Source organism: Phalangium opilio, unplaced genomic scaffold (assembly GCF_054372755.1).
Source record: "Phalangium opilio isolate 3A_F unplaced genomic scaffold, DU_Popi_V2 ptg000098l_1, whole genome shotgun sequence".
In the NCBI taxonomy this organism is placed as follows: domain Eukaryota; kingdom Metazoa; phylum Arthropoda; class Arachnida; order Opiliones; family Phalangiidae; genus Phalangium; species Phalangium opilio.
The window spans coordinates 1,619,547-1,646,031 of record NW_028324201.1 but is presented as its reverse complement, the minus strand read 5'-3'; the positions used below and the strand labels follow the sequence as shown (position 1 = coordinate 1,646,031).

Genomic DNA, 26,485 nt, shown 5'->3' with positions numbered 1-26,485 from the left:
ACCACTCGTTCACGCCAAATCAATCTTTCACCTCACTTGAATTTTTCATGATTACATAAACATTTGAACGAACAATATTGCAGATTACTATTTTAACTACCATCTCCCTCTGCTAACTTGAAGCAAACTTTCCTCTCATTTTGCTGCTCATTACCGGTGTCATTCCCTTGACTTTTAGTTCTTTATAACACTGATCATGCCCTGAACTATGAGAAAGAACAATACGACGGTTGACTAAAGTACACTTGATATCACATCATTTTGCAAAACCACGAGTAAAAATCTTACTGTCCCTATTGAATTTGCCGCCATTGGTTTTAGAATTATTAAAGTGTTTCACTGCAAAGCGTGCCGGGCACGAATGGGGATGTAACGTCTTTAGTAACCTTTAAAAATGCAAATCCATTCACGTACTCTCTCAAAAGTAATTAATGTAATAATAAAATGTTTTCAGGGAATAGAATCTAAGACCATTAAACACAGATGGACTAGAATGATAAGCTAAAAACCCTATCTATAAACTTCAGTGCGTATCGTCGCCCCTAGTGGGAGAGTCCCGAAACTTTTCAAAGCATAGATCATGTCACCTTTATTATGTCGTCTATTCTGTTGAATTTTTATGATTGTATGGTCTAGGTACGGTTAGGTTTTTCCTCTCGCTTTTTCGCCTTTTATGTTGGTTTTCATATAAGTAACTCAACGATTAGTTTGGGTATTTAAGATGCCAAGCAAAAGGTGTGCTTTCGGAGTTTGTAAAAATGACCAACGTTATTCTGATAAATCCCATATGAAATGTATTAATTTCTACAAAATACCAAACCCCAAATATCAACTTTCTAAAAGTGTACCTAACATAGACTTTCGAGCTTTAACGGGCCTAATGTCGTCTGCTATTTCACGCGCCTGTTTGTTTGATTGGAAATAGTTTCAATATTGGTCGCGGCGTGGCGCTAGAGAGACGCTTCCCACAAGGAACCACCCGCCATATCTCCATTCCAGTCCATCTGTGTTTAATGGTCTTAGATGGAATTGTGGTCGAAAAGCCGAGATAAGTAAATTTTTGAAATTGATTACCAGTAAAATAAGTTATTTCAACGGAAAACGGTAATGGAACGTTGTTTTTTCTTAAGCATGCATTTAAGTTTCAATTAAAAAGAAAAATTAATATCTGATCCTTCAGTCAAGTGATAACCTCAGTCTTATCGATACTTTTCAGGTCTTGATTCTAATCAAGACATTTTTGATTAATTTAATAATGAATTCAGTTCATCTACAGCCACAGACTAAATCGATAACTGCCTAAAGAGCTAAGCCTAGCAATAGCAGACACCTAATTTTTGTAATCCCGATCTCCAAAGGTCTCAGATGGCGCGTCAGATAGAATCCCATCAACCGTTGCACGACCTTTCTCAGAAGAGAATGGGGAACAAATGCATCAATGTTTCAACCCCCATCGACGGGGCCAATGTATTTGGTTAATTATCTATTCTTTGATAACTTCGGTTCATTTACTTCTGATGTGGCTAAAAAGTGATTGAAAACGTTTGCAGGGAGAGATTGTTTTCACTGGTGAAAACGCCGCGTAATCAAGCGTCAAAAAACGTCGTACTTAAAATATACGCAAACCAGTGCGTAGAGCTCGGCGTTTTCTATCTATTATCGACAAATTAGTGGATAAGCGATTATTTATTAAGAAAGTTGTGGATATTATACGACTTATTAAGTTCTATGGATAATTTTTAAGTGAGGATAAAGATATAGTGACGTGGATAATGGATTGAGCTTTACCAGTGCAGAAGAACGTTTTCACCATGTAGGTGGCGCCACGATTTGCGCGCAAACACCGGTATTTAAAAAAGGAGAGAGAAGAGCATGAAGTTGAAAAAATCAAGACCTTTGCTTTAATTTATTGCCTGAAGTACAGATATTCAAATTTTCACTTTCGAAGACAAATTTATAAAATATCAATTATTTGATAAATTTCTCATTTTAGTTACTTCAGTAAAGTAAAATATGAGCATCATTTTAAAAAAAGTAAGCATTTGCAATTTAGTTTCTCTTAAAAATTTACAATTAGGTTGAGAAATTGGCCCTATAAAGAGAATAAAATGGGCAAAAATCGTTAAGAGCTGATAAAATATAAACCGTATGAAACATTAACAAAACGTATACGTCAATTGTAAAGATTTCGAAATTATTGAAAGTAATCGTGTTGTATAGCTCTCACAGATCACGAACAATCAAATTTTTTAGATATTTTCAACACTAACCTCACAATGAAAAAGCCTTTGTTATTTTCCGCTTCGCGATATTTCCAATTTTATAATGTGGAAATGTAAACTCATCAAGCTAAATTTTTTCAGATATCAGATCATTTGAATCTCCCAAAAGCAAATACTAGTCGATAGTAAAACCTAGTATCCCTTTAGAACTGCTATTGAGAGCAAAATATTTGGATGATAGTGTTGAGAAATATTTTGGGTAAATGAAATTTTGGTGAAATAACTAAGCTCAGACTTTTTTCAAATAATTGATGTTTTATAATCAAGTCTTCAAAAGTGAAAATTTGAATATCTGTACTACAGGCAATTAATGTTCTACACTTACCTTTTAGACTTTGCCGTCTTTGTTTACAATGACAGTTTTTATAAATATCTGCTTTAAATTAAAATTGTTAAAACCATAGGAGAGAAAGTCTTAGGGCGTTGACGGTCCGTCGCTAATCTAGCTTAATTACCAGCAGTAAGTAATCTAGCTTAATTACCAGCAGTCGTTAATCTAGCTTAATTACCAGCAGTCGGTAATCTAGCTTAATTACCAGCAGTCGTTAATCTAGCTTGATTACCAGCAGTCGGTAATCTAGCTCAATTACCCGCAGTCGGTAATCTAGCTTAATTACCAATAGTCGGTAGTCTAGTTTAATTACCATCAGTCGGTAATCTAGCTTAATTGCCAGGAGTCGGTAATCTAGCTTAATTGCCAGGAGTCGGTAATCTAGCTTAATTACCAGCAGTCGGTAATCTAGCTTAATTTCCAGGAATCGGTAATCTAGCTTAATTGCCAGGAGTCGGTAATCTAGATTAATTGCCAGGAGTCGGTAATCTAGATTAATTGCCAGGAGTCGGTAATCTCGATTAATTGCCAGAAGTTGGTAATCTAGCTTAATTACCAGCAGTCGGTAATCTAGCTTAATTACCAGCAGTCGGTAATCTAGCTTAATTACCAGCAGTCGGTAATCTAGCTTAATTACAAGCAGTCGGTAATCTAGCTTAATTGCCAGCAGTTGGTAGTCTAGCTTAATTACCATTAATCGGTAATCTAGTTTAAATACCTTTACCGATTGAAATTTAGGGAAATCAAAAATTACCGTTCAGCCGGTAATTTTTGGTAATTTATATTTCCCCGTACTTACAATCCATTACTTTAAACAACGTTTAATTGTGAGCACTATCTTGACTGCTTTACACGTATTTGCGGCATTTGCTACCAAGACGGCAGCCGTGGCCTTTCTAATCTGATCTCTTACTAAAAATTTATTAAAAGACTAATTTCTAGCGCAAGTTTGTAAGTACTGGCTAGCGAATAGTGCCTATTGAGTCATTTTGGAAGTAAACACAGAAATAATTGATCTTTTAAGTGTTAAATGGAGTTTTAAGGCGTAATAAATATGTTTGGTAATTTACCACGGTAAATTACCATTGTAAAATCAGGGTAAGATATAAAACGGTAATTTACCCGGTATTTCATCAATGGGCAACGGTACTGTTGATGATTACTTGAAAGAAAAGTAACTACAAATTCTCTACGAGAATTGCAGGAGAGAAGGTACGGTTCATAAGTGGATGAACAGGCAACAAAATCAGAATAATAAACCTAACAAAAGAACTCAATTATGAATTGCGTATCAAAATGTGAGAGGCCTACGAACCAAACTTGACGCGGTGAGGCTAGATCTACTTAACACTCACAAGGACGGAATCTGTTTGACCGAAACCTTTCTGAATCACACTCACTTCGTCCCATCGGATATGACTGTTTTTAGAGCATACCGACTTCAGACAAGTCACAAAGATAAGAGGGGAGGAGGGAGTCTTATCCTAGTGAAGAAAACTCTAAACGTAAAGAGGCGAACTGACCTGGAACTGAGATCAGAATCCGTTTGGATCGAAGTAGCATCCAATAATAAAACAAAACACTAATCGGAAACCACTACTTCGCGCCACAAATACCTAAGGAAGAATATATGACCTATTTTGAAGAGTTAAGCAAAATGCTGGAAGATTCGGACAGACATATCTTAATGGTTGGGGACTTTAATATACCTGGAACAGATTGGGACCTTGGGTCGACAAATCACTGCAATTCAGCGGTAAAGCCCAAAGCGGTAAGCTGTACTTCATTTCCTTCTGAGAACAAATCTCTACCAGTATAATTTCATACGCAATATATCCGGAAAGTCCTAGATCTTGTAATGAGCAATTGTCCATGCCTCCAACTTAGTGAATATGATTCACCATTGACGCCAATTGACAGTTATCACCCTCCGTTGCTGATATCGGTTCAATCAAGTGAAGAATATAAGGGGAGCGGTACTGAAAAACGAACTAGTGATTACAATTTCAAAAAAGGAGACTATATCAACCTTTATACTTACTTGCGGGATCAATCCTGGGCTCAGATACTGTCAACCAAAATACATTGCAATGGCTGTTGCAAATCTGCACGACACTATTCAGTATGGCATGGAACTGTACATACCAAAACAATGTCGCAAACCTTCAAGGTATCCTCACTGGTTCTCACAAGAATTACGAAAAACATTAGGCCGAAAACAATATTTCCACAGAAAATTCAAACGAACAAATAATAAGAAAGACATAGAGAAATTCCAGGAAGCACGGAGACAAGCACAAAGATTGTTACGAATCGACAAGGAAAAATGTGGCTGCTCAATTGTAATTGAACTAAAAAACAAACCTCAAAATCTGTGGGGCTATGTGAATAGCAGACTGAAACCTAGGGCTACGTACATCATACGGTTAGCGAGGGAAAACGACGAGACTCTTACCGAACCTGTACAAATTGCAAAATGTTTTAAACGGCACTTTGAGGAAATATGTGGCTCCAAAAGGACAGAAATTGCTATGGAGGAGAGAAAAACTTTAAATGCAAATATGAGCGGGCACGAGTTACAACCGTTCCTAAAACTTCAATTGACCGAGGAAGACATCGAAGAAGGCATAAAAAAGCTGAAACCTAAAAAAGCCAGTGGTATCGACAATATTCCTGGCTTTGTCGTGAAAGCTTGCGCAGAATCTTTCATAACCCGCTTCGATATATATTTAACGTATCCCTCGAGCAAGGAGTCTTTCCAAAACAATGGAAAACATCTGTGTCTGTCCCAATACACAAAAAGGGTCCAAAAGGAGAAGTGAATAACTATCGATCAATTACAATCATCTCCGTCTTTGCAAAAACTTTTGAGTCAATAATCCATAAATACGTTAGTGGCTGGTTTTTCGCTACATTGGCACGGATTCTGTAAAGGAAGGTCTATTTACACAAACCTGATCGCATTTACCAACTACCTATTACCAAGAGTCAGAAATCAAAAGCAAGTAGATTGTATATACATGGATCTCAGTAAGGCCTTCGACCGTATGGACCATGATATATTACTCTTAAAACTATCATGGTACGAAATGGACGGATCAATGCTGAAATGGATTTCTGACTACTTAAAAGACCGGAAAAAGTTCCTCAAGATAAACGAAGTATTCACCAAAATCAGCTACGAAACGACAGTAGGAGTACCTCAAGGCTCCGCCCTAGGACCGCTGTTGTTCGTTATATTTATTAATGACTTACTCTGGACCAATAAAGACGACTGTCTGGCGTACACCGATGATAGCAAGACTTTCAGCGACATAAGCACTCCAGAAGATTGTCAAAAGCTAAACAACACATTATAAACCTTCAACGACTGGGGAAAGACCAATAAACTTACGCTAAATGCCGATAAAACGTATATAGTAACATTCACCAGGAAAAATAACTATTTTCAGTACCCATACCAAATCGATGGGAAAATTCTGCAAAGAAGCTCAAATATGGTGGATCTAGGGGTCCTGATGGACTCCAAACTGCTATTTGGCCAAAAAATTCAAGCCATCCAATCTCAAAGTCTGAGAAGGTTATACGCTGTATTAAGAATAGCAAAAAAATTTAAAATGCCCTAAAGTGTTCCTTCTTCTATACGTCGCCTTAGTTCGTGTTCGTTTGGACTATGGGCTGGCTCACTGGTATATGGCGGGAGCAGTGAATATAACATTATGAAATGAAATAGAAGTTTATTGTGCATAATAAAAGTTGGGTCACGACTCACGAGATTATACACATTAATTAAAAATACAGTTACAAAATCAACATTGTGCATACCAGGTGAATAACATAGTGAATTTATCTAAATAGAAAATAGATTAAGCTTGTAAAAATCATTAAGCATCCCGTAACTTGGTCCGAATTTGCTTTTTCACATCAGGTAATTTGTCAGAATAGAGATCAATAAGTGAAGAGAACAAATTGCATTTAGTTTGCATTCTAATGATAGGATTTATACTTTTCCGCGGAATATAAAACAATGTGGGATTTCGCAAGTTTTTGGAACAGAGAAATGAATGGCACTTAACAGATTTGAGAGGGGAATGATCGTATGTAGCAATTTATATACAAATGTTATATCATTAATAGTTAGACAATCAACAATTTTAGTTAGGTCAAGAATGGACAACAAGAAAGTGTAATTATAGGGGCTTTGGGCACAAAACACCTATGACAATACTCCATGAATTTGCGTTGCACAACCTCCATCTTATTAACTAGGTACTGGCTACAACCACTCCAGGCAAATCGCGAACAAACAAGGCTTATATACAGTAGACGAAAGTGATGCAGTGATCGTAACTGTCTGCAGAGTTTGAGTGAAACCGCTAAGGTACGCCGACATCTGCTGACAGTCTTCGTCACGTGATTAAAGAATAGTAACTTAGCGTCAAAAATAACACCCAAGTCTTTAGTTTCAGTTGCAGTTCGAATGGGTGTGGAGTCTATAACATATGAATTCAGCAATGTCCGACAATTTCGCCTAGTAAATGTAACATGTATTGATTTCGAAGGGTTAACCGGAATATTATTATTCTGGCACCAAAGAGACAGGGCGTTTATGTCCTCCTGCAATTGAACTCTATGACGGTCGGTTTCGATCACCTTACAAAGTTTGTTGTCATCCGCAAATTGAAGAAGGCTGGAATGACGAATGCGGAATTGTAGGTCGTAGAGGTAAATATTGAAGAGCAAAGGCCCCAAGGAAGATCCCTGGGGAACCCCGCAACTTTATAAAATTAGAAAGAGTGCAAAGAAAATTCGTGGAGGTGTACTGCAAAAATTTTAAAAATAATCATAAGTACAACTATCTGGAAGTCTTGCAAGATCTAAACCTAATGACAGTGAAAACCAGACTTAAATATATGGAAATCTTATTTCTCTATAATTTAGTCCATAAAAACATAGACAGTAGTGAGCTCTTGAGCAGTATAAATTTTAAAATACCTTGCAAACAAACGAGAAATGCATCACTTTTCTATGAACCGTTCCATAAATATCTGAACCCTATATACATAATGCAAAATATTTTCAATAAAATGAAAGAATCAACGGATATTTTTGAAAATGTTAAGTCTCGTTTTGTTACCAATCTCAAGAAGGCGCTATTGTGAACATTAAGCCCTTTACTTTCTTTTGCTCTCATTTATTTATTTATTTATTTACTTATTTAACTTATGTTAATTTTAATCTTATTTAAGAGGACGCTATTTAAGTCTACAACATTGAATTAAGTCTTTCCCCTTTCGTTGTATTTTATATTTTATCTTTTATATTTTATCTTATACCTTGCTCTAAATTTTAATTTTAACTTTAGTTTTTTTCTCAATTGTTGGTTCACTTGACGTTACATTATAAGTAGAGAGATATAACATATATTTATATAAAACAAATTTAAAACGTGTTTGACTATAAAAAGTACAATTTCCAATGTTGTTTTACACGTAGTAAACGCCAATTCAAATTCAAAAATTCAATATTTTAAGAAATATTATACTGCAGTTTATGATAACTTTATAATAAATGATCTAGCTTAATTATAAGCTTAAAATCAACCGATTGAGGAAGTAACTATAGTTTAATGAAAATTATTCTGTAATTTAATTAAGATAAGGTACTATAGTTCAAGTTTCAAATTAATCTAATGAGTAAGTTACTGTAGTTTAATTACTTGCTCATGATTTTATTCACAATAGTAATGCCAATTTATAACCAAAGAATACATAAAATCGAAAATTTTTAATTAGCCGGGGTCATCATATAATGAATATAGTAATACTAATTTCAGTCACTAGAAGGCGCGAAAAAGTGTAATGCGAACCGGGGTCATCTTGTTGGAAGAAAGTACACATGTTTTCTCATAACTCTGGTCTCCGTCTTGCTCTTTCTCGTACATGCTCGACCTGGACGGTTAGTAACTTAACCCCAGCATCATACTAGAAATTGTGTAAATTTCTTTAAAAAATATTTTAATGTCGGTATCTTTCCTATAATATATATTTCTTAGTTTGCTTAAACAAACTTATCTCGTCATATTCCATCAATGCATTTTTGAGATTTGGTTTCAATTCTGATTTCAGACTTCAGAATTATTGGGAAACTGGACATGAAATCCGACAGAAGTATCTAATGCATGGGAATGCGTGCTCAAAGTATATGAAGAAAGAACAAAGCATGGTATTCTCGAAGACGTCCTTTCATGATATCAGCATCATGTTTATACTATTCGCGGTTTTAAACATACTGTCCATTTTTATCTTTTTCGCTGAAATCTGGTATGCGCGGAAGAATTCAAGGGTAGAGCAAGCTCTCAGAGAAATGGAGCTGGATATATATTTCAGTTGAATCACGGGCTTTGATTTCCTTGTAACTGCAATGGATTGGTTCATATGCATTGGCGTTATAACATATGAAAAGAGAGTGGAATGTTCAATATTTTTTCTCAAACTTTGCACTCCTCACTAACATGAAACAAGGTAGAAGAAATAGCGTTAAATATTTCGAATATACGCGTAAACAGCTTTGAAATAAAAACTTGAAATATAAGTCGCCGATAACCAAGACATTTTATTTCCAAATTTTTAAAGATTTATAATCTGTGCAACTATTAAGATTGTTTAATGTTTAACCCATTTTTTATGATGCTAACCATGTCGAAATCATGAGTTCATTTCTTGATATTTTAACTTAAATCTGAAAGTTTTGCTTAATGTCTTTCCTGATATTGATGACTGATCTGTTCTTAGTGGACTGAAAAGAAAACACTAAATTTCCGACAAGAGCTGAATTAAATTTTGTTTTTCCTGTCCTATTTGTAGAGACTCAACGGTTCAATCTGATTAATTAACCCCAAATTAATGTTATTCTGAGGTTAAACACACATAAAAATGAGTAGTTTTAGGTATTTTCATGGAACCAACTGTCATGAAAACAACAATAATCGGGTTTCAACTTAGGAGGAGGTTCCACTATTTCAGTGCGGCTTGAGATAAATCGGTTCCAGAATGATCAAACATTAACAATGACACTGGCTCAGGGTATCGTGAAAGTATAATTCGAGGATAGTGCTTACACACCAATGTAAAGAGAGCTTTGTATAATTAATTAATTTAACTTCTGCAGTTGATTTTCAATAAAGAAAAATAATTACATATATAGTGTGTTTCTGAAAAGTCTATCAGAGATTAAGGGTGATGTTCTTTGGGCCATCTTGAGTCGAAAATGTTCTATGGCATTTATTCACGGTTTTCAAAGTTAAGATTGGAGTTATTGACGGATTACCCCTTAAATTTCTTTATAAAATTAAAAGACAATGTTAATTTAATTAAGGAGTCATCCATAAAGCATTCAAATTATAACTTGATGACAGTGGCTCGGATGGCAAAATGCCATAGAACAAAATGGCTCGAAGAACATCACCCCTAATTTTTGATAGACTTTTCAGAAAAACCCTGCATAGGCAGAGAAGTTTGCGGTTAGACCTCCACTCGCCTCAGAGAGATAGTATTTTGGTTTCCCAACTTCTATTTAAGTAGCATCATGTGCGTAGTTGGCAATCAATGGCCTAAAAGTCTACTTAATAAAGTTTGTGTTAGGGAAAGATAATGATCCGATCATGATTATAGTTGCCTATCGATTAGATCATCTAACGACAGTAACAATTATCTTTGTGAAACTTTATATTTTTAAAGCATGTGTGTACAGACCTACACTTGAAAATGAAAATAGTGAATTTACTTGTGATAAAAATCATCCTAACCTCTAAATATTTATAATAGTAGAGTGGCAAGACAGTGCTTGCTTTTCGAATTTTCCCCTTATATATTTGTCCAGGAATACTTAGATTTACTACTTGGAATTTTTAAGAGGACATAGACCCCACACAAATATCTGATTGACTGTGAGGGGAAGCGTCAAAAACTTTTAAACCGCCTGCTCCTCCTTCCTCGCGTCTCATATCTGTTTGTTTTATCTTTATCATAATTTGAAATTATCCACGGGAAATCTATGATTAATGCAATGTAATCACGAATAATTATCTGATTATTATTCATGAATAACTGATTAACCAAAATTCTGTGGATTATCTTGTCCAAACGCCGACCACTAAGCGGGAAATTCTCTAACTGTAACTAAAGTCGACGATTTAGAAGTTAGTGTAGCTCGAAATTCAGTATTGAAAACGAATGCTTTAATAATCTCGAGGAAAGATGACGTTTACCTCCCCTTCAAACCCTTTGGACACAATGCAGTGTGTTTTCAGCTTTTTAACACTTCAAAATTTTCCACAATATCATTTTTCCCAAACCCTTAGAAAACCCCAAATCTGAACAGTCACTGGTAGATGTAAACACCCTGACCCAAAGTATTGAACGAGGGACCCAAATGTGAACACCAATGATAATAAAATGGGAGGAATAAAAAAGGCCCTAGGAAAAAAGGTACCAATAAGTAAATAAATTTTCTAAACATTATATTTTGAAATAATAAGAGAAGTAAAAATTCCATGTTGACACCCAAGTGACGTTCCTGTTACACCAACGTTTCTGCACTTGTTCAATCGATAAAAAGGTTAAATTCAACTCAATCATTGTGACGGAATGTTCAAAGATGGGAGAACTAAAGTGAATTAATTCTCGGCTGATTTGGGAGAGCTATAAAAGAATGCCTACCGACTGAAAAATAGGTATTCTAGGTTCGATTTTGAATCTACGTGTGAAGAAGGTCTTAAATAAAAACTAAACTGACTAAATTAAATATGAAAAATGGGAAAACTGATTTAACTTTAATTGCAACTAAGTCATAAAATAAAACAAAAGAAAACAAAACAAAACTTATCTACTCAAAGATGGTCCAGAGTGGCGTGGCTCTAACTGGGGAACTTTCTCTAAAGGGGCCCACGTGGGGCATAGTCACGGTAAGGAGAGAAAGTTCCGTGGTCCGCATTCCAGGTCGCAAAAAGGAGAAAGAGCAACTAATAAAGGGTTGTTGGCCCTTTTATACAAAAATCTCAAAATATTCCACTCTGGCCACCAGTAGTACGAAAACGAGAGGCGCGCTGGGTTTTTGGTGACGTAGCCAGCGTCCTCGCTTCTTCGCAAACAAAAAAGGGGTAAAGCCCGTACAAAGGTAAAAGCGAAAACAAGATTTTTCTGTAGGCTTAAGGCCCAAGTTGAAAACACTTATGAATAGTCAAAAATCTTACATAAATATTTAAGAAACTAACATATGAATATATAACTTAAAATTATTTCTCAACACAAACTCCCCGCCTTGAACTAGTTTAGTTCAAATTAAAATGTTCATTAGAGTACTTAGTTATTAATGTTCGTCGAGTTCAAGAAAATATAGAAGCTTGATTGGTCTGCGCATCTCTGTTCCATCTGGTAATTTAAGTAGGCAGGATCGTACTTGGCCGTCCCGACCCATCTGGGCTTCCTTTACTCTTGCTAGCTTCCATAGAAGCCTAGGCGTGCGAGGTTCCTCTATGAGAACAACATCTCCATCTTTTAGGGTTCTCGTTGGTCTGTCCTTGGTTTGGTGGTGCGCTGACCGAAGGTCCAAAAGGTAATCGGCCTTCCATCTTCTCCAGAATTGATCCAATAAGGTCTGGCGGTACTTAAGGCGTTTCGTCAGATCTTTTCTCGTAGATGGTTGGATTACGCTAGTTGGAAATGATTGCGAAGGTAAAGACGTCAACCTTCCTCCAACTAGAAAGTGCGCTGGCGTAAGCGGCGCGGGCTCATCGGCTTCGTTATAGACAAATGACAGCGGTCGCGAATTGACTATGGCTTCCGCTTCTGTTAAAACGGTTTCTATTTCCTCGTATGTCAGACGCGATGTACCGAGCACTTTGCGTAGCGCGTTTTTCGTCGATTTAACCATACGTTCCCAAAAGCCTCCTACCCAGGGGGCTCGCTCCGTTATGAAAGTCCATTTTATCCTATGCTCCGCCGCGAAATTTTGTACTTCTGGACTTCTGACCGTTTTCGCGAGAATTTTTAAATCTTCATTGGCGCGCTTGAATGTTTTCGCGTTGTCAGAAAACACGTGGCGCACGATTCCGCGACGCGAAATAAAACGTCTAAATGCTAATAAAAAGTTTTCGGTAGTTAAATCTGAAACTAATTCGAGGTGAACTGCGCGGGTTACCGCGCACGTAAAAAGGGCTATATAACTTTTTGTTCCCGACTTGGTATATAGCGGACCCGCGTAATCTAATCCGCACGTTTCGAAGGGCGGTGTTCTCGTGACACGGTCTGCCGGAAGAGAAGCCATGGTTGCTACCGAGGGTTTGGCGCGAAATCTCTTGCACTTGTTACAATTGTTAATAGTTTTCTTTACCAACTGACGGGCCTTCGGTATCCAAAAACGTTCTCGTAACTCTACTATTGTTTCGTTTGCACCTCCGTGCATGATTCGGTTGTGGACTCCTCGAACGATGAGTTCTGACAGCTGATGTTTCGATGACAGAAGCCAAGGATGCTTCTCCTCGTAGGAGAATTTGGTTTGGTCTAATCGTCCGCCTATGCGAAGTAATCCGTACGGATCTAAAAAGGGGCTTAACGTGTAGATTTTCGAATTAACTGATATTCTGTCACCCTTTTTAAGGGAAGCCACTTCTTCGGGAAAACTATTCCCTTGGGCGTTCTTGATGAGGGTGTGCTCTGCTTGTGATATCTCCTCCGCTGACAGTTCGCCTTTCTTACGGTTCTGAGGGTTTCTGCAGTTGTGGATGAAACGGTGAACCCATGCAACTGTACGATTCAACCTTGAGTGATTGCTGAATCGGTTAAGGTCCAAGAGTGTATCTTCTGTTCCCTCACTAGCTACTAGTATGGCAATGGCATTTTTCGAGACGCTTCTCCTCTCTTCCTCCAGGGCCTCGCTTGGGGTTTCTCTTAAGTCTAGGGGCTCGGCCTGATTTTCATACTCTTGACGGAGCCATGGGGGTCCAAACCACCATAGCTTGCTTTCTACCAGCTCCCTCATCTTGATACCTCTGGAAGGGAGGTCCGCCGGATTGTGGTCTCCCCTGCAATGCTTCCATAATTGCGGGTCTGTCAGCTCTTGAATTTCTCGGACGCGGTTGCTGACAAACGGCTTCCATCTTGAGGAGGATCCCTTGATCCATTGCAACGTGATGGTCGAGTCGGACCAAAGATGTATGCTAGTGGGCTTATTAGTAAGTGTTTTGCTTACGTGGGTGACTAAACGTGCACCAATGACGGCGGCCATGAGTTCCAAGCGAGGGATGGTTAACTTCTTAATGGGTGCGACTCGGGTTTTAGAGGTGACGAGGCACGTGGTAACTTTCCCCGCGGAATCTTCGTAACGTAGGTAAACGGTAGCGGCGTACGCTTTCTCGCTAGCATCTACGAAACAGTGCAGTTGTCTTGAGATGATCTCCTTGGTGCTGGCTTCTCTGTAGTAGAAACGCGGAATCTTCAATTCTTTTATGTCCGTCAATTCTTCACACCAACTGTCAAATTGGGAGGCCAGGTCTTGAGGAAGCTCGTCGTCCCATGTTAATCCTCGTTCCCACAGTACTTGGAACATCATCTTGCCTCGTATTGTGTAAGGGGCGAGTAGACCCAAGGGGTCATACATCCTCGCTACGGCCTGGATGAGTCCCCTCTTGGTCATTGTGGGACTGCTAAAATACTGCAAAAGTGGCTGTGAATCATAATTAAGGAGGTCTTTACCAGCGTCCCAAGACTTCCCCAAAATCTTCAGAGGGGTGTCGTTCTCCAAGTTTTGCTGCTGTAGGCCGTTCTGCTGCCATAATTCCCTTAATTCAACAGAATTAGTGTTCCATTTTCGGAGGTGCATCCCTCCCTCTAGCAGGACATCCGCTGTGCTTTTCGATAACTCGAGTGCTTTCTCTACGTCATCTTCGCCTCCCAATAGATCGTCAACATATAGCTGTTGGTCTATCAATCGCTTGACTTGTGGCTTGGCTTCTTCATATTTTTTGACGTGGTGTCTTACAGTGAACGCCAATAGGCAGGGGCTCGCGGTTACCCCGAAAGGGACTCGTTTAATCCGGTAGGTACGGAGTTTGAATGGCGTTTCTACTTCGTTAACATTTATCCATAAGAACCGAACGCAGTCTTGATCTTCTTCTTTCAGCGCGATTTGCAGAAAAGCCTCTTGTATATCGGCTGTAAACGCGATCTCTTTTTCTCTGAAGCGAAGGAGAATGTCTATAATTTCCGCGTTCAAATTCGGCCCTGATTCCATGCAATCGTTAAGGGATGGTCGCCCAGCTGGGTGCGACGACGCATCGTGTACTACTCTAAGGGGGGTCGAACTTGATTCTCGTAGAATGTGACGGTGGGGGAGGTAAAAATAAGCCTTTCCTGTGTCTCTATCTTCGTTCTCTGGCACGAGCTCTATGACGCCTTCTTGCAGTTGGTCTTTAATAACTTTGTTATATTCGTTTAACAGAAGTGGTTCTTGTTCTAACTTAGATAGCAGTCTCATTGTTCTAGTCTTGGCGTTAGCTAGGTTGTCCCCTAATTCAGATTTCTTCTCGTTCCATGGGAAACCTATCTTATATCGCCCGTCCTGGAATTCTATCATGGATTCTAATTGCTCTAGTACTTCATTCTCAGAAAGGGACTCTTTTCTCGAGTCATTAATCCCTAGGGTTTCAATATCCCAAAAACTTTGTAATTGCTCTGACACTGGGTCTAATTCCGGAACTGTGGCTAACATTACGGCTACTGAGTTAACGCTAATAGTGGCTGGACCTCGTGTAGCGGTTCTTCCGTGTACCACCCAACCCAGTCGGGTTTCCATAGCGGCTAAAGATTTTCCTAGCATTTCTGTTCTGCCTGTTACAACTTCCCAAAAGTAGTCTGCCCCTATCATGATGTCAATTGAAGACCTGTATCTAATTTCTTCATTAACTTTGGGGTCATCTGCCATGAGTAGACCTCTCCTATTCATTTCTTTCGCTATTATCTGGCTAGGAACTGCGAATACGGCGCCATTGACCTCGGGGGTTTCTAATGCGATGACTCTAACGGTGACCTTCGGGTCATGAATGCTAATCATATCTACTTGAATCTTTCTTCTAGTCGAATAAATGGGAGTCTCGCTCTCAAAGGGGAAAATCTCGAGGGTTTCTTCGCCTACTACTGGCAGCTGTAATTTTCTCGAGAGTTCAGCGTTTATAAAGGTGCGATGGCTCGCCCCGTCCAAGAGGCAACGGTAACGGTTACTCCCCCCTCCTTTCACTAAAGCTTGAGCGGTTTTCAAGAATATTTCCCCTCTCTGGTTTTCGTGCGTTATTGTTGACAATGCTGCCGTATTTTCTACAGGTGGGGGTGGGGGATTCTCTCGACTTGTTTCTTCGCGCGCCCTCTCTCTCGCTAAGCTACCGCTATTTTCTTGGCCTTCAAAACACAACGTGTGGTGGTGTCTTTTGTTACACTTTTTACAGTTCTTTATTCTGGCTCTACAGAACTTAGCCCGGTGATGCTCGCGTAAACAAATGAAGCATCTTCTTTTTCTTTGAATAATGTCTCTTCTTTCCTCGGGGGTAAAATGTTTGCATTCATTCGTGCTATGGGAGGATTTTTCGCAAAAGATGCATATTCTATCCGAAACGACCGTGTTTAGGGCTGCCGCGGTTGAGGGGTGCTTCGGTTCTCTCGCGAACCCCGATCTTGAGCTAAGCCTATCTGGGGGGGCTCGTTCGTTTGCCATCGTGGTTGTTTGGGACGTGAAAGCTCTTTCCATACTGGCTATTTCTCGGCTGAGGAAATTTAAAAAGTCACGTGCCGTCCACTTGTTTTGAGGTCCTATCATTCTCGTAAACATCAATGCCGTTTCTTTTGGGACTAGCTTTATCAAAACTGGGCATAAAAGGGCACCGAAGGTATCTAGCGCGATTCCAACTGACTCTAAACTACGTATTTCGATTTCACAAGTGTCGTGTAGTTTTCTAAGGGCGCTTACATCATGTGCCTTCCTAACTGGTGTTAAATTTATTAAATTGTACATGTGGTTATCGATGATTACGTCTTCCTGCCCGTAACGGTTTTTCAAATTCCTAATGGCTGTCTCGTAATTTGGTACCGTATTTGTTAGTCCTTTAATAGATAGGGCAGCTTCGCCTTCTAAGTACGATTTGAGATAACTGAACTTCTCAATGTTATCTAATTGTGGGTTAAGGTGGATCGTTGTCTCATACACGCTCCAAAAATTCTGCCATTCCATAATGTCCCCGGAAAATCGTTTAATTTCTAATTTTGGTAGCCTGACTGATGGGGCCCACCTAGCTGGCCTTTCGCCTTGTCTCTCTCCACCATTAAAGGTCGGCTCGCGTTCGATTCGTCCACGGGCTATCTCCCCGCCGGTCGGCTCCTCGAATCTTTCGGACGCCGTCGAATCGGCCTGCGATACTACCGAGTTTCTACGGCTACGTCGTTCTTTGTTCATTTCCTTTGTATGGAATTCTACCCTAGTCTTAAATTCTAGAATTGCTGCTCGCTATTTTTGTACTTCCTCTATTTCTATCTCGTAATTTTCTTCATCTAACTCAAGAACCAATGGCTCTATCATGTTGTCTAATTCTGCTAGTTCTTCGCCCTTGATGGTTAGCTGTTGTAAGCTAATTACTAATGTCTCTTCGTCTAAAGGTTCCTCGTTAAGGTGGTTCTTGATAGAACCGATTATTCTCGTAACTGCCGCGCGGAAAACTTTGCGCTTTCTTTTGTGTGCCACTAAAGGGGTTGCTGATGTCGCCATATTGTTAATTTAGTCCGCGAAAGTCTCTATTTAAACAAATTTGCACTGATCACACGCGATTCCCGGGTTTCGGCACCATAAAATGTGACGGAATGTTCAAAGATGGGAGAACTAAAGTGAATTAATTCTCGGCTGATTTGGGAGAGCTATAAAAGAATGCCTACCGACTGAAAAATAGGTATTCTAGGTTCGATTTTGAATCTACGTGTGAAGAAGGTCTTAAATAAAAACTAAACTGACTAAATTAAATATGAAAAATGGGAAAACTGATTTAACTTTAATTGCAACTAAGTCATAAAATAAAACAAAAGAAAACAAAACAAAACTTATCTACTCAAAGATGGTCCAGAGTGGCGTGGCTCTAACTGGGGAACTTTCTCTAAAGGGGCCCACGTGGGGCATAGTCACGGTAAGGAGAGAAAGTTCCGTGGTCCGCATTCCAGGTCGCAAAAAGGAGAAAGAGCAACTAATAAAGGGTTGTTGGCCCTTTTATACAAAAAATCTCAAAATATTCCACTCTGGCCACCAGTAGTACGAAAACGAGAGGCGCGCTGGGTTTTTGGTGACGTAGCCAGCGTCCTCGCTTCTTCGCAAACAAAAAAGGGGTAAAGCCCGTACAAAGGTAAAAGCGAAAACAAGATTTTTCTGTAGGCTTAAGGCCCAAGTTGAAAACACTTATGAATAGTCAAAAATCTTACATGAATATTTAAGAAACTAACATATGAATATATAACTTAAAATTATTTTTCAACAATCATCAAGGTTTTGTTTGATGATAAGCAATATTAATGGATAAAGTTAAAATTGGCGTTTTCCCGGTTGCCTGTTTTCTCATTTGTAACAAAACAAAAGTATGTCTTTTCAATGGTATTTCTAGGTGTTTCTATGTAAAATATGATTTTCTCCAACCTACGTCATATTTTTGAAACTTTAATAGATGTAGCACCTGGTGAACCAAATTGTGACACTATATTTTATGTGATATAATCTTTCGTGTAATTATAAAAAAATGCAAAAGAAATCAAATGTGAAATATTGATACAATGCTTAGAAGTAAATATAGATTCCTTTGCAAATTAACAAATTTAAAAAGATCATTTTTTAGCAAATTACAAAGATTCCAAAATCAAATATAATTAAAATGCTCGAAATGAAAAACTTATATTTAATTTCGTTACTTATAATTCGATCGAAAACTGTATAATATATATATAGGCATAAACATATCGGAGTTGTCGTTTTGGCATAAAGTTTTATTTAAACATGGTTTATCATGAAGTGCAAAGAAGTATTTTGTTAGCTTAGACCTTGTACAAACATAGAAGGCTATATTTAAAATTGTAATTGAAAATAAAGCTCTGGAACTTCGAGCGCAACTCAAACCACAAACCTGAAACATATTAAATAATAAAGGTTGGAAACCTTCGGCGGCGACCATTTTAGATGCGTCTTACGAGTCCAGACGGCATGCCATAAAAATAGTAGCAAAGCCTATACTAATATTGGGTCACTTTAATTCTGTTCGTTTGTTACTAACACATCCACGTTACTAGAGGCATTTGCGATTACTAAATGTTTTTATTTTTAAAGCCCATAAATTGTGAAAACTTTTTCCCAGAGCAGCATGAAAGTGGTTGGAGGCGAAGGTTTGCACCCTACTTTTGGTGCGCTACAAAGTCGGCAGTAGCGATTGTACTACATACCTTAATACTGTGTGAATAAAGTATCTAGTGAAATCTTTAAAGCCGAAGTCTTTTTGAATGACATATACTTAAGTATCAATCATGTCCGGATCAATTAAACTTGGCGTTCTATCTGATATTGTAAGAAAATATTTGCTTTCAGGCGAGATTCAAAATAAATACCAGAAACAAGTTCTCTTAAAGCGTGTATAAGATTTTAAATATTAACCATATATCGTCAATGTCAATAAATGAAAGTCTATTTATAATATTTAATAAGACAAAATACACAAAAAATATGATTCTAGTGAGTTATGAAATATGGTTTTTTCTTTTAACTTTCATTTAGTATAAACGTTAGTGATTATGTTTATATTATAGCCCAGGACTTTTAGGGTTTGACGTAGAACATTTGAACATAAAGATGAAAATTGGTACATGTGTTATTTTCGACCCAACAAAAAATATACTAAAATTCCCCTGCTAGAGAGCGCGAGCTTTCGCTGCCACCTTGGAAAATGGCCGCCGGGAATGCCAGCTACAATGAATTCCACGTTCTTCTTCAAAAATTATTAAAATTGGTACACATTATGACTGGGACCGCATGAGCATCATAGAAAAAAAATTTCGATAGTTTGGTCGCCATATTGGAAAATGGCCGCCGTTAATGCTAGGTACAGTATATTTCACCATGTTATTGGAAAATTATGAAAATTTATAGATATTATAATCAGAGCTGTGTAAACCTCATAGTAAAATATTGAAGCCATTCATCACATAGTTTGTCCGCCATGTTGGAGAATGGCCGCCGAGAATGTCATTTAGATACAGTATATTACTCATAAATTATGAAAATTGGTAATAATTATATTGAAGACCGTCTAAACATCATTATTGAATATTGAAGACGTGCTACTGATAGTTTAGGCGCCATCTTGTAAAATTACAGCTGGAAATACTAAATATATTTCAAACATATAAATCTTTTCGAAATTCCTATATTGAGTAGATGATTTTCATTAACGTAATAAACACCAACAAAGAGCCATCTCCAAGTCTATATTATCGACGCCATCTTTAAAAATGACCCTTTGAAAATTATTACCCTAAATTCTGAAAGAAAGAAAAGTTAATCAAAGCTGTAATTCTCAACATGTTGATTAGGGTATGAGGGTTTATACATTCTCGTGTTATTAAGGATTATATTCAAGACAAATCTCTAACAGTTCGTTCATATTCATCTCGTCAGCCGGAAGATGTTTTTCACAATAATTGCATGATTGGGCGCAGCACCTAGCTGGGGCTCATCATATTCCAAATTTAACCTACGGAAACGCCGTCAGGGCACACGGGATCGGCCAGCGGCCCCGACAAACGCACCTTGGGTAGGTGAGAAGCTGGACACCGTCAGCGGCAAACCCAGCCAGAAGGTGGTCGGTGACAGGAAGGCAGCAGGAGGCTAGAGGACGAAGGATTTCCCTTCAAGAACATCAGTGCCAAACGACCGAAACAATGTATCCGCGATCCTCAGAGGGTTGCCAATAGCGGGGTGAGCCAATTAAGGCACAACATGGGAGGGGGCGAAGCGGCCGAGCAAAGCTTCAGGGAACGGGGCAAGGACGGTCTGAACCAAGGGCGAACCCAAGCAACTCCCGAACTGTAACACCGAATTTTGGCCCCCACCGCCACAAGAAGCCCTTTTGCTCTGACCCATCACAGCTAGTACAGCGACAATGTCCCCGCAATGCTGAGCAAACCAATTCGGATCGTCTACATCCACAGTCCTTTACACAAGAGGTTCCGCAGTTACTGATAATGAGTATTAATCGTTGTTCTTGAGTGGCGTGAATGGGACTTAGGATTCGGGATCGCGAACCCATCCCCATTCTTCGCGGTTTAAACGGTTTCCTAGCTATTGTAGTAGCGGAATAGCTTGGTTCTTTTGGTAGACTATCACACCCGAATTGGATCGTCTTCATTCTTAAATCTGAAACCAAAACGACACCAAGAAGAGAATCTCAAATGGAGGCATTTGAGAAAAAAAGGTTCAGAGAACACTTCTTTCATTTACATGCGCTGTAACTGGATTTGGTTATGATAAGGCGGGTTTTTTCTGTCTTGGTCCATACCAAGACCATTTTTTAATCAAGCAGGCTGTGAAAATAAGCGCCTTGCGCTAGCGACAGTAGTGGCTTAAATGGAGAGCCGCGATGTATAATATATAGACTATTCGATCTGCCAAAGTGATTTTAAACATTTTTAAATCTAAAAAATTAAATAATGTAAAAAATATCGTAAAGGTAAATTGATCGCTATTCGGGCATAAAAAATATAGATTTAGTTTTTTATCTTCTGTATATAAACTGTAAACGCTACCATAGAAAATCAGTTATCAGTAAGCTGTCAGTATTCAATTAGTTCACCGCACAGTTGTACGATTAAGGCTTAAATGTTTCCTTTTGATAATTATTGACTATGTCATAAGAGTTCTCGTGACAAATAAAGTTTTTATAATATTTAACTCCAGTTGAAGTTACTTATAAGTTAGCCGCTATCAGTTTATTATAATTAGAATTTAATTACCGCAACGATATATTCAACAAATTAATGGTGCCGAAAATCCGGGAATAATCTGTGGTAACAAAAAATCCGGAAGTAAACTGCTAGTATGGATCCATTGGAAAAACTTAAGAGAAAACGTGGAACTCTGAAGACGTCAATTACAAATCTCATCAAGAAGTCCAGCGACGAATTGAAGGCCGACCCAGTTGATGCGGTGAAGTTGCGAATTTCATTGAACCGTCTAGTGCAAAAGCAAGGGTGCTTACAAGAAGCCGACCACGAGATTCAAGACCTACAGACGGTGCAAGCTGGTTATGACAGGATGTTCAAGAATCACTGGAACTCATGGACAAGATTAGCGAGAGCAGGACACGCATCGAGCTAAAGATCGAAGAGAGTCGAGAGACACGAGTCAGGCGAACTCGGTCAAGAACAAGTAGCGCAAGTAGCGATGACACAGAAATAGCGAGACCAGTTTCAGTGAGGTTACCCAAGTTAACAATTGCAAAGTTTAACGGCGAGAATTAAGTTCAGCTAGCTAATTGGACCAAGTCATCTTGCGACTTATTGCCACTTATCTAACGCCTTTACAATGCATAGAGGGGTGGTGGCTAGCCCCTATGCCACAGCTAACCGACAGCACCCTATACCAAGTGGACAGCTTTCTGGAGCCAGTACAAAGTTGCAGTACACGACAACCAAGGGTTCAGCAATGTAGAGAAGTTCACGTACCTGCAGTCTTACCTAGAAGGGTCAGCAGCCAGATCTATCCAAGGCCTTGCTGTCACTGAAGCGACTTATGACGAAGCGATAACTATTCTCAAGGGAAGATTTGGAGATTAGGGAGATATAGTAGATCGGCATATGGGGAACGTTTTGAAACTAGAGGCCGTAAGAAAATCGAGCCACGTTAATGGACTTCGACGGCTCTACGACACATTGGAAATCGAAATTCGCAGTTTGAAAGCGCTGAAAGTTGGATCAGAGTCTTATGGACAACTACTACAAACAGTCTTGAAGCAGCGTATACCACAAGACATCATGTTGCCATTCTCACGGTCGTAGAAAGGTCAAAAATGGAACGTAATGGATTTAGTGGGCTATTTACGTGACGAGGTGGAGTCAAGAGAACAAGTTCAAGAATTCCAAGAAGACGACACGCCAAACAACAGAGAATCGAGTTCAAGGGCATTCCTGGGGAAGAACAAGTCAAAACCATGGCAGAATCTAAACAATGAGGGACAAGGGAGACTCGCATCAACGGCGGTACTGAGTGCTGGTACTGTTATAAAATGCCTATATTGTCAAGATCCAGGCCACACCCCAGAGTCCTGTAGCAAACCAATCGAAGAGAAGCTACAACTTGTTCAGAAGGAGAGACGATGTTTCATATGCCTCAAGACCAGACACTCTGCGAGAAGCTGTTGGGAGAAATCAAAACTTGAAGTGTGCAAAAGATGCAACAGGAAACATCACCAAAGTCTATGAACAGATGAACGTACCGCCAACAAGGAAAACGAATGTTCATCGTCAGAAGTAATCTCAAGACAAATCTCCAGCCTTTCGACAGTAATGACATCTCCAGCTGTAAGAACAGTGTTGCTGCAAACAGCCCAAGTGAAAATATATGGCGCCAAGGGTCAGAGTAGAAGAGTCCGATGTCTACTTGATGGTGCAGCTCAAGGGACGTTCGTCAATCAAGCATTATCTCGTCACTTGCAATTACCTTTCATGCGAGAAGAAACGATATCATCGTACGGCTTCGAGGAAGATAAACCAACATCCTTAGTCAGAAGAGTTGTGAAGATTACCTTGGAGAACATCAGAGATCCAACAAGGAAGGTCGAAATAGAAGCCATGGCATCACCCAACATCTGAAGCTCTCTCATCGCTATTCCATGCAGAGATACCAATAGTCACTTACGAGAGAAAGGACTAGAAATTGCGGACGAAGAAGGTCAAGGGTTTGATGGTCAAGGCGATATTGGAGTGATGATTGTTGCTGACAACTATTGGACGGTAGTAACTGGCAAGACCGAGCCGTTGGATTCTAAGCTACGAACTGTTGAAACAATCTTTTTATGGGTGATGCATGGACCATCAATTTCGACGACATCAGTTGGAAAAAATATGATGAGCATAATGACCATAGCCATCAATAACGAAAGTCAGTTATCAAGACAGATCCAAGCTTTCTGGGAACTCGATGCCATGGGAGTTACGGACAATGGAAACAACGATATCACAGATGACAGTATCAAATCAGAATTCGAAAAGTCGATCCAATACATAAACAACAGATATGAAGTTTGTCTGCCATGGAATGAAAAGAGAGATAATCTCACGGAGGTTGCCAAACGAACAGACCGTCTGATGTCCAGATTCAGAGCAAACCCCGTATTACATACTCAATACAAGGATGTTATAAACGAACAAAGGGAGCAAGGCGTCATCGAAAGAGTTAATTCACCAGAACGGAACAGCAACAACCCTACTTACTACTTGCCGCATCAAGCAGTCATCAGAGCCGATCACGATACCACCAAGTTGCGTGTAGTCTACGACGCATCGTCCAGTGACAAGGGAAAGCTGTCCCTTAAGGACTGTCTCTCATCAGGGCCGAATCTAAATCCAGAACTGCTGTCGATCCTTCTCAAATAGAGATGCCGTCCGATTCTTATGGAAGGACGATCCTAGACAAGATAATTATGAAGTATGGCGAATTACGAGAGTACCGTTTGGAGTGACGTCGAGTCCTTTTCTGTTATCAGCAACGATCCAACACCATCTGAAGAAACATCAAGATGAAAAGGCCGACCTTTGCGAATTGATCAAGAACAGTCTTTACGTAGATGACTTAATATCTGGAGCATCGGAAGAAGAAACTGCCTATGCGATATCAGTGGATACGAAAAACCTAATGAAAACTGCTGGGATGAATATCAGAAAATGGCGAACGAATTCAAGTCAACTTCAGTCGAGATGGGATGGCGAATGCGTAGATTTAAAAACTCTAACTACGCTTGGACCGAAGACATCAGAAGAAACACAAAAGGTCTTAGGATTGACCTGGAATCCGAAAATGGACACCTTAATCTTCAATTTACGACCATTACTGGAATTCATCACCACACGCCAAAACACCAAGAGAAGCGTTCTTCAATGCGTCTCGAGAATATTCGATCCAGTGGGATTTATTGCGCCATTCACAGTCAGGATGAAGACACTCTTTCAAGAACTTTGGCAGTTGGGCGTACAGTGGGATGATCCGTTACCAATCGAACCGACAAGAAGATTCGAGGACTGGTGTTTGGAACTATCACTGCTGAATAGACTAGCAATTCCTCGACATTATTACAATGGGCTCAGCGTTTCTCAAGTGGAAGAAAAAGAAGTCCATATTTTCTGTGATGCCAGTGAGCACGTTTACGCCGCCGTTTCATACATCCGCTATGTAAGAGAAGACGGAGAAATAAGCATATCAATTATCGCCGCCAAGACTAGAGTCGCCCCGCTACAAAGAATCACCTTGAAACGGCTCGAATTAATGGGAGCAGTAATCGGAGCTCGTCTGGCCCAATATCTCAAACATAATTGGGGTTTCTTTAGTAACTAGGGCAACTAGAAAATTATGCAGCTAAAATGGTTACGTAGATAATAGTATGGACTGTGTTCAGATCTATGCAACATTGTACTAACAATAGTATTTGCACATAGTTAATTTTGTCTGTTTTCCATCGAAAAAAATGAAACTGTGGGGAATATTTTTTGATAATTCGAGGCAGAGTGTAATTCTGTAGCCAGTAAAGACAATTTTATCTCAATATTACGATAATTTTGGTTAATTTATTTCAATTCAAAATGTGTTTTGATCCTATCTTCGCTAGACCAAAATGGATATATATACTAAGCCAAATCATCTCCACGGCACCGAGCTCAGTATCCTAAGCTAGGAGCAGGTAAATCCTGCTGCCTCGAAATCGAGGCTTTAACGGTCTGGCGTGGACCGAAAGTTAATTACACACTTAAATTATGCCTACATTTAAGATTAATGGAATATTCAGATTTCATTACATGACCTCTTTTATTTCAGGGTTATTAGGATCATACACATTTAAGAATGTTTTGGAAAAGGTGGCAGCTAATTAATAGGAGAATATTTTGGTAAAGGTGGCAACTAATTAACAGGATAATATTTTGGAAAAGGTGGCAACTAATTAATAGGAGAATATTTTGGAAAAGGTGGCAACTAATTAATAGGAGAATATTTTGGAAAAGGTGGCAACTAATTAATAGGAGAATATTTTGGAAAAGGTAGCAGCTAACTATTAGGACAATAGATAAAATGATGGTGGAGGAATACCAAATTGGGGGTGAGGGTTTGGTGGTAGAGATAGACGAAACCAAAATTGGCAAAATGAAGTACCATCGAGGCCGTAAATTAGTTGACGGACAATGGGTAGTTGGGATGATAGAGCTTCAAACTGGAAGCGAACGCCGTGGAGGAAGGTTCCGCATCGAATTATGTCCGGATAATCGCCGCGATAGTACTACATTATTGACTATTACTTTATATTGAAAAGAAGTATTTGTCGAGGTGTTCAAACCAAGGACTTGGACTTGCACCTATGCGAGTATTTGTGGCGCCGTGAAGTTTTACGATGTGGAGATGACGGGTTTTTTCACTTTCTTTAATGTGTAAAAATGTGTATGACTCAATAACCCTGAAATAAAAGAGACCATGTAATGAAATCTGACTATTCCATTAATCTTAAATGTAGGCATAATTGAAGTGTGTAATTAACTTTCGGTCCACTCCA

The 26,485-nt window shown here is 39.1% G+C and overlaps 2 protein-coding genes across 2 annotated transcripts; one reads left to right on the top strand and one right to left on the bottom strand.

Annotated features, from left to right (window-relative positions):
* Positions 1 to 11,982: 11,982 nt before the first annotated feature.
* Positions 11,983 to 17,421, bottom strand: LOC149633142 (uncharacterized). The gene is made up of 2 exons (XM_089850992.1): positions 17,176 to 17,421; positions 11,983 to 17,115 (listed from the first exon to the last, which is right to left on the bottom strand). The coding sequence occupies exons 1-2, from the start codon at positions 17,419 to 17,421 to the stop codon at positions 11,983 to 11,985; spliced, it is 5,379 nt and encodes a 1,792-aa protein (XP_089707118.1).
* Positions 17,422 to 23,657: 6,236 nt separating this feature from the next.
* Positions 23,658 to 25,281, top strand: LOC149633141 (uncharacterized). Its single transcript, XM_089850991.1, has 2 exons — positions 23,658 to 24,256; positions 24,327 to 25,281. Exons 1-2 carry the CDS (start codon positions 23,658 to 23,660, stop codon positions 25,279 to 25,281), a joined length of 1,554 nt encoding a protein of 517 aa, XP_089707117.1.
* The last annotated feature ends 1,204 nt before the right edge of the window (positions 25,282 to 26,485 follow it).

What these genes read in the sequence shown, in the direction of transcription:
- LOC149633142 (XM_089850992.1), bottom strand. Translation starts at nt 17,421, where the DNA reads ATGGCGACATCAGCAACCCCTTTAGTGGCACACAAAAGAAAGCGCAAA. An exon ending in ACGAGATAGAAATAGAGGAA is followed by an intron (nt 17,116 to 17,175) that starts GTACAAAAATAG and finishes TTCCATACAAAG; the next exon opens with GAAATGAACAAAGAACGACG.
- LOC149633141 (XM_089850991.1), top strand. Translation starts at nt 23,658, where the DNA reads ATGATTGTTGCTGACAACTATTGGACGGTAGTAACTGGCAAGACCGAG. An exon ending in TCCAGTGACAAGGGAAAGCT is followed by an intron (nt 24,257 to 24,326) that starts GTCCCTTAAGGA and finishes CTTCTCAAATAG; the next exon opens with AGATGCCGTCCGATTCTTAT.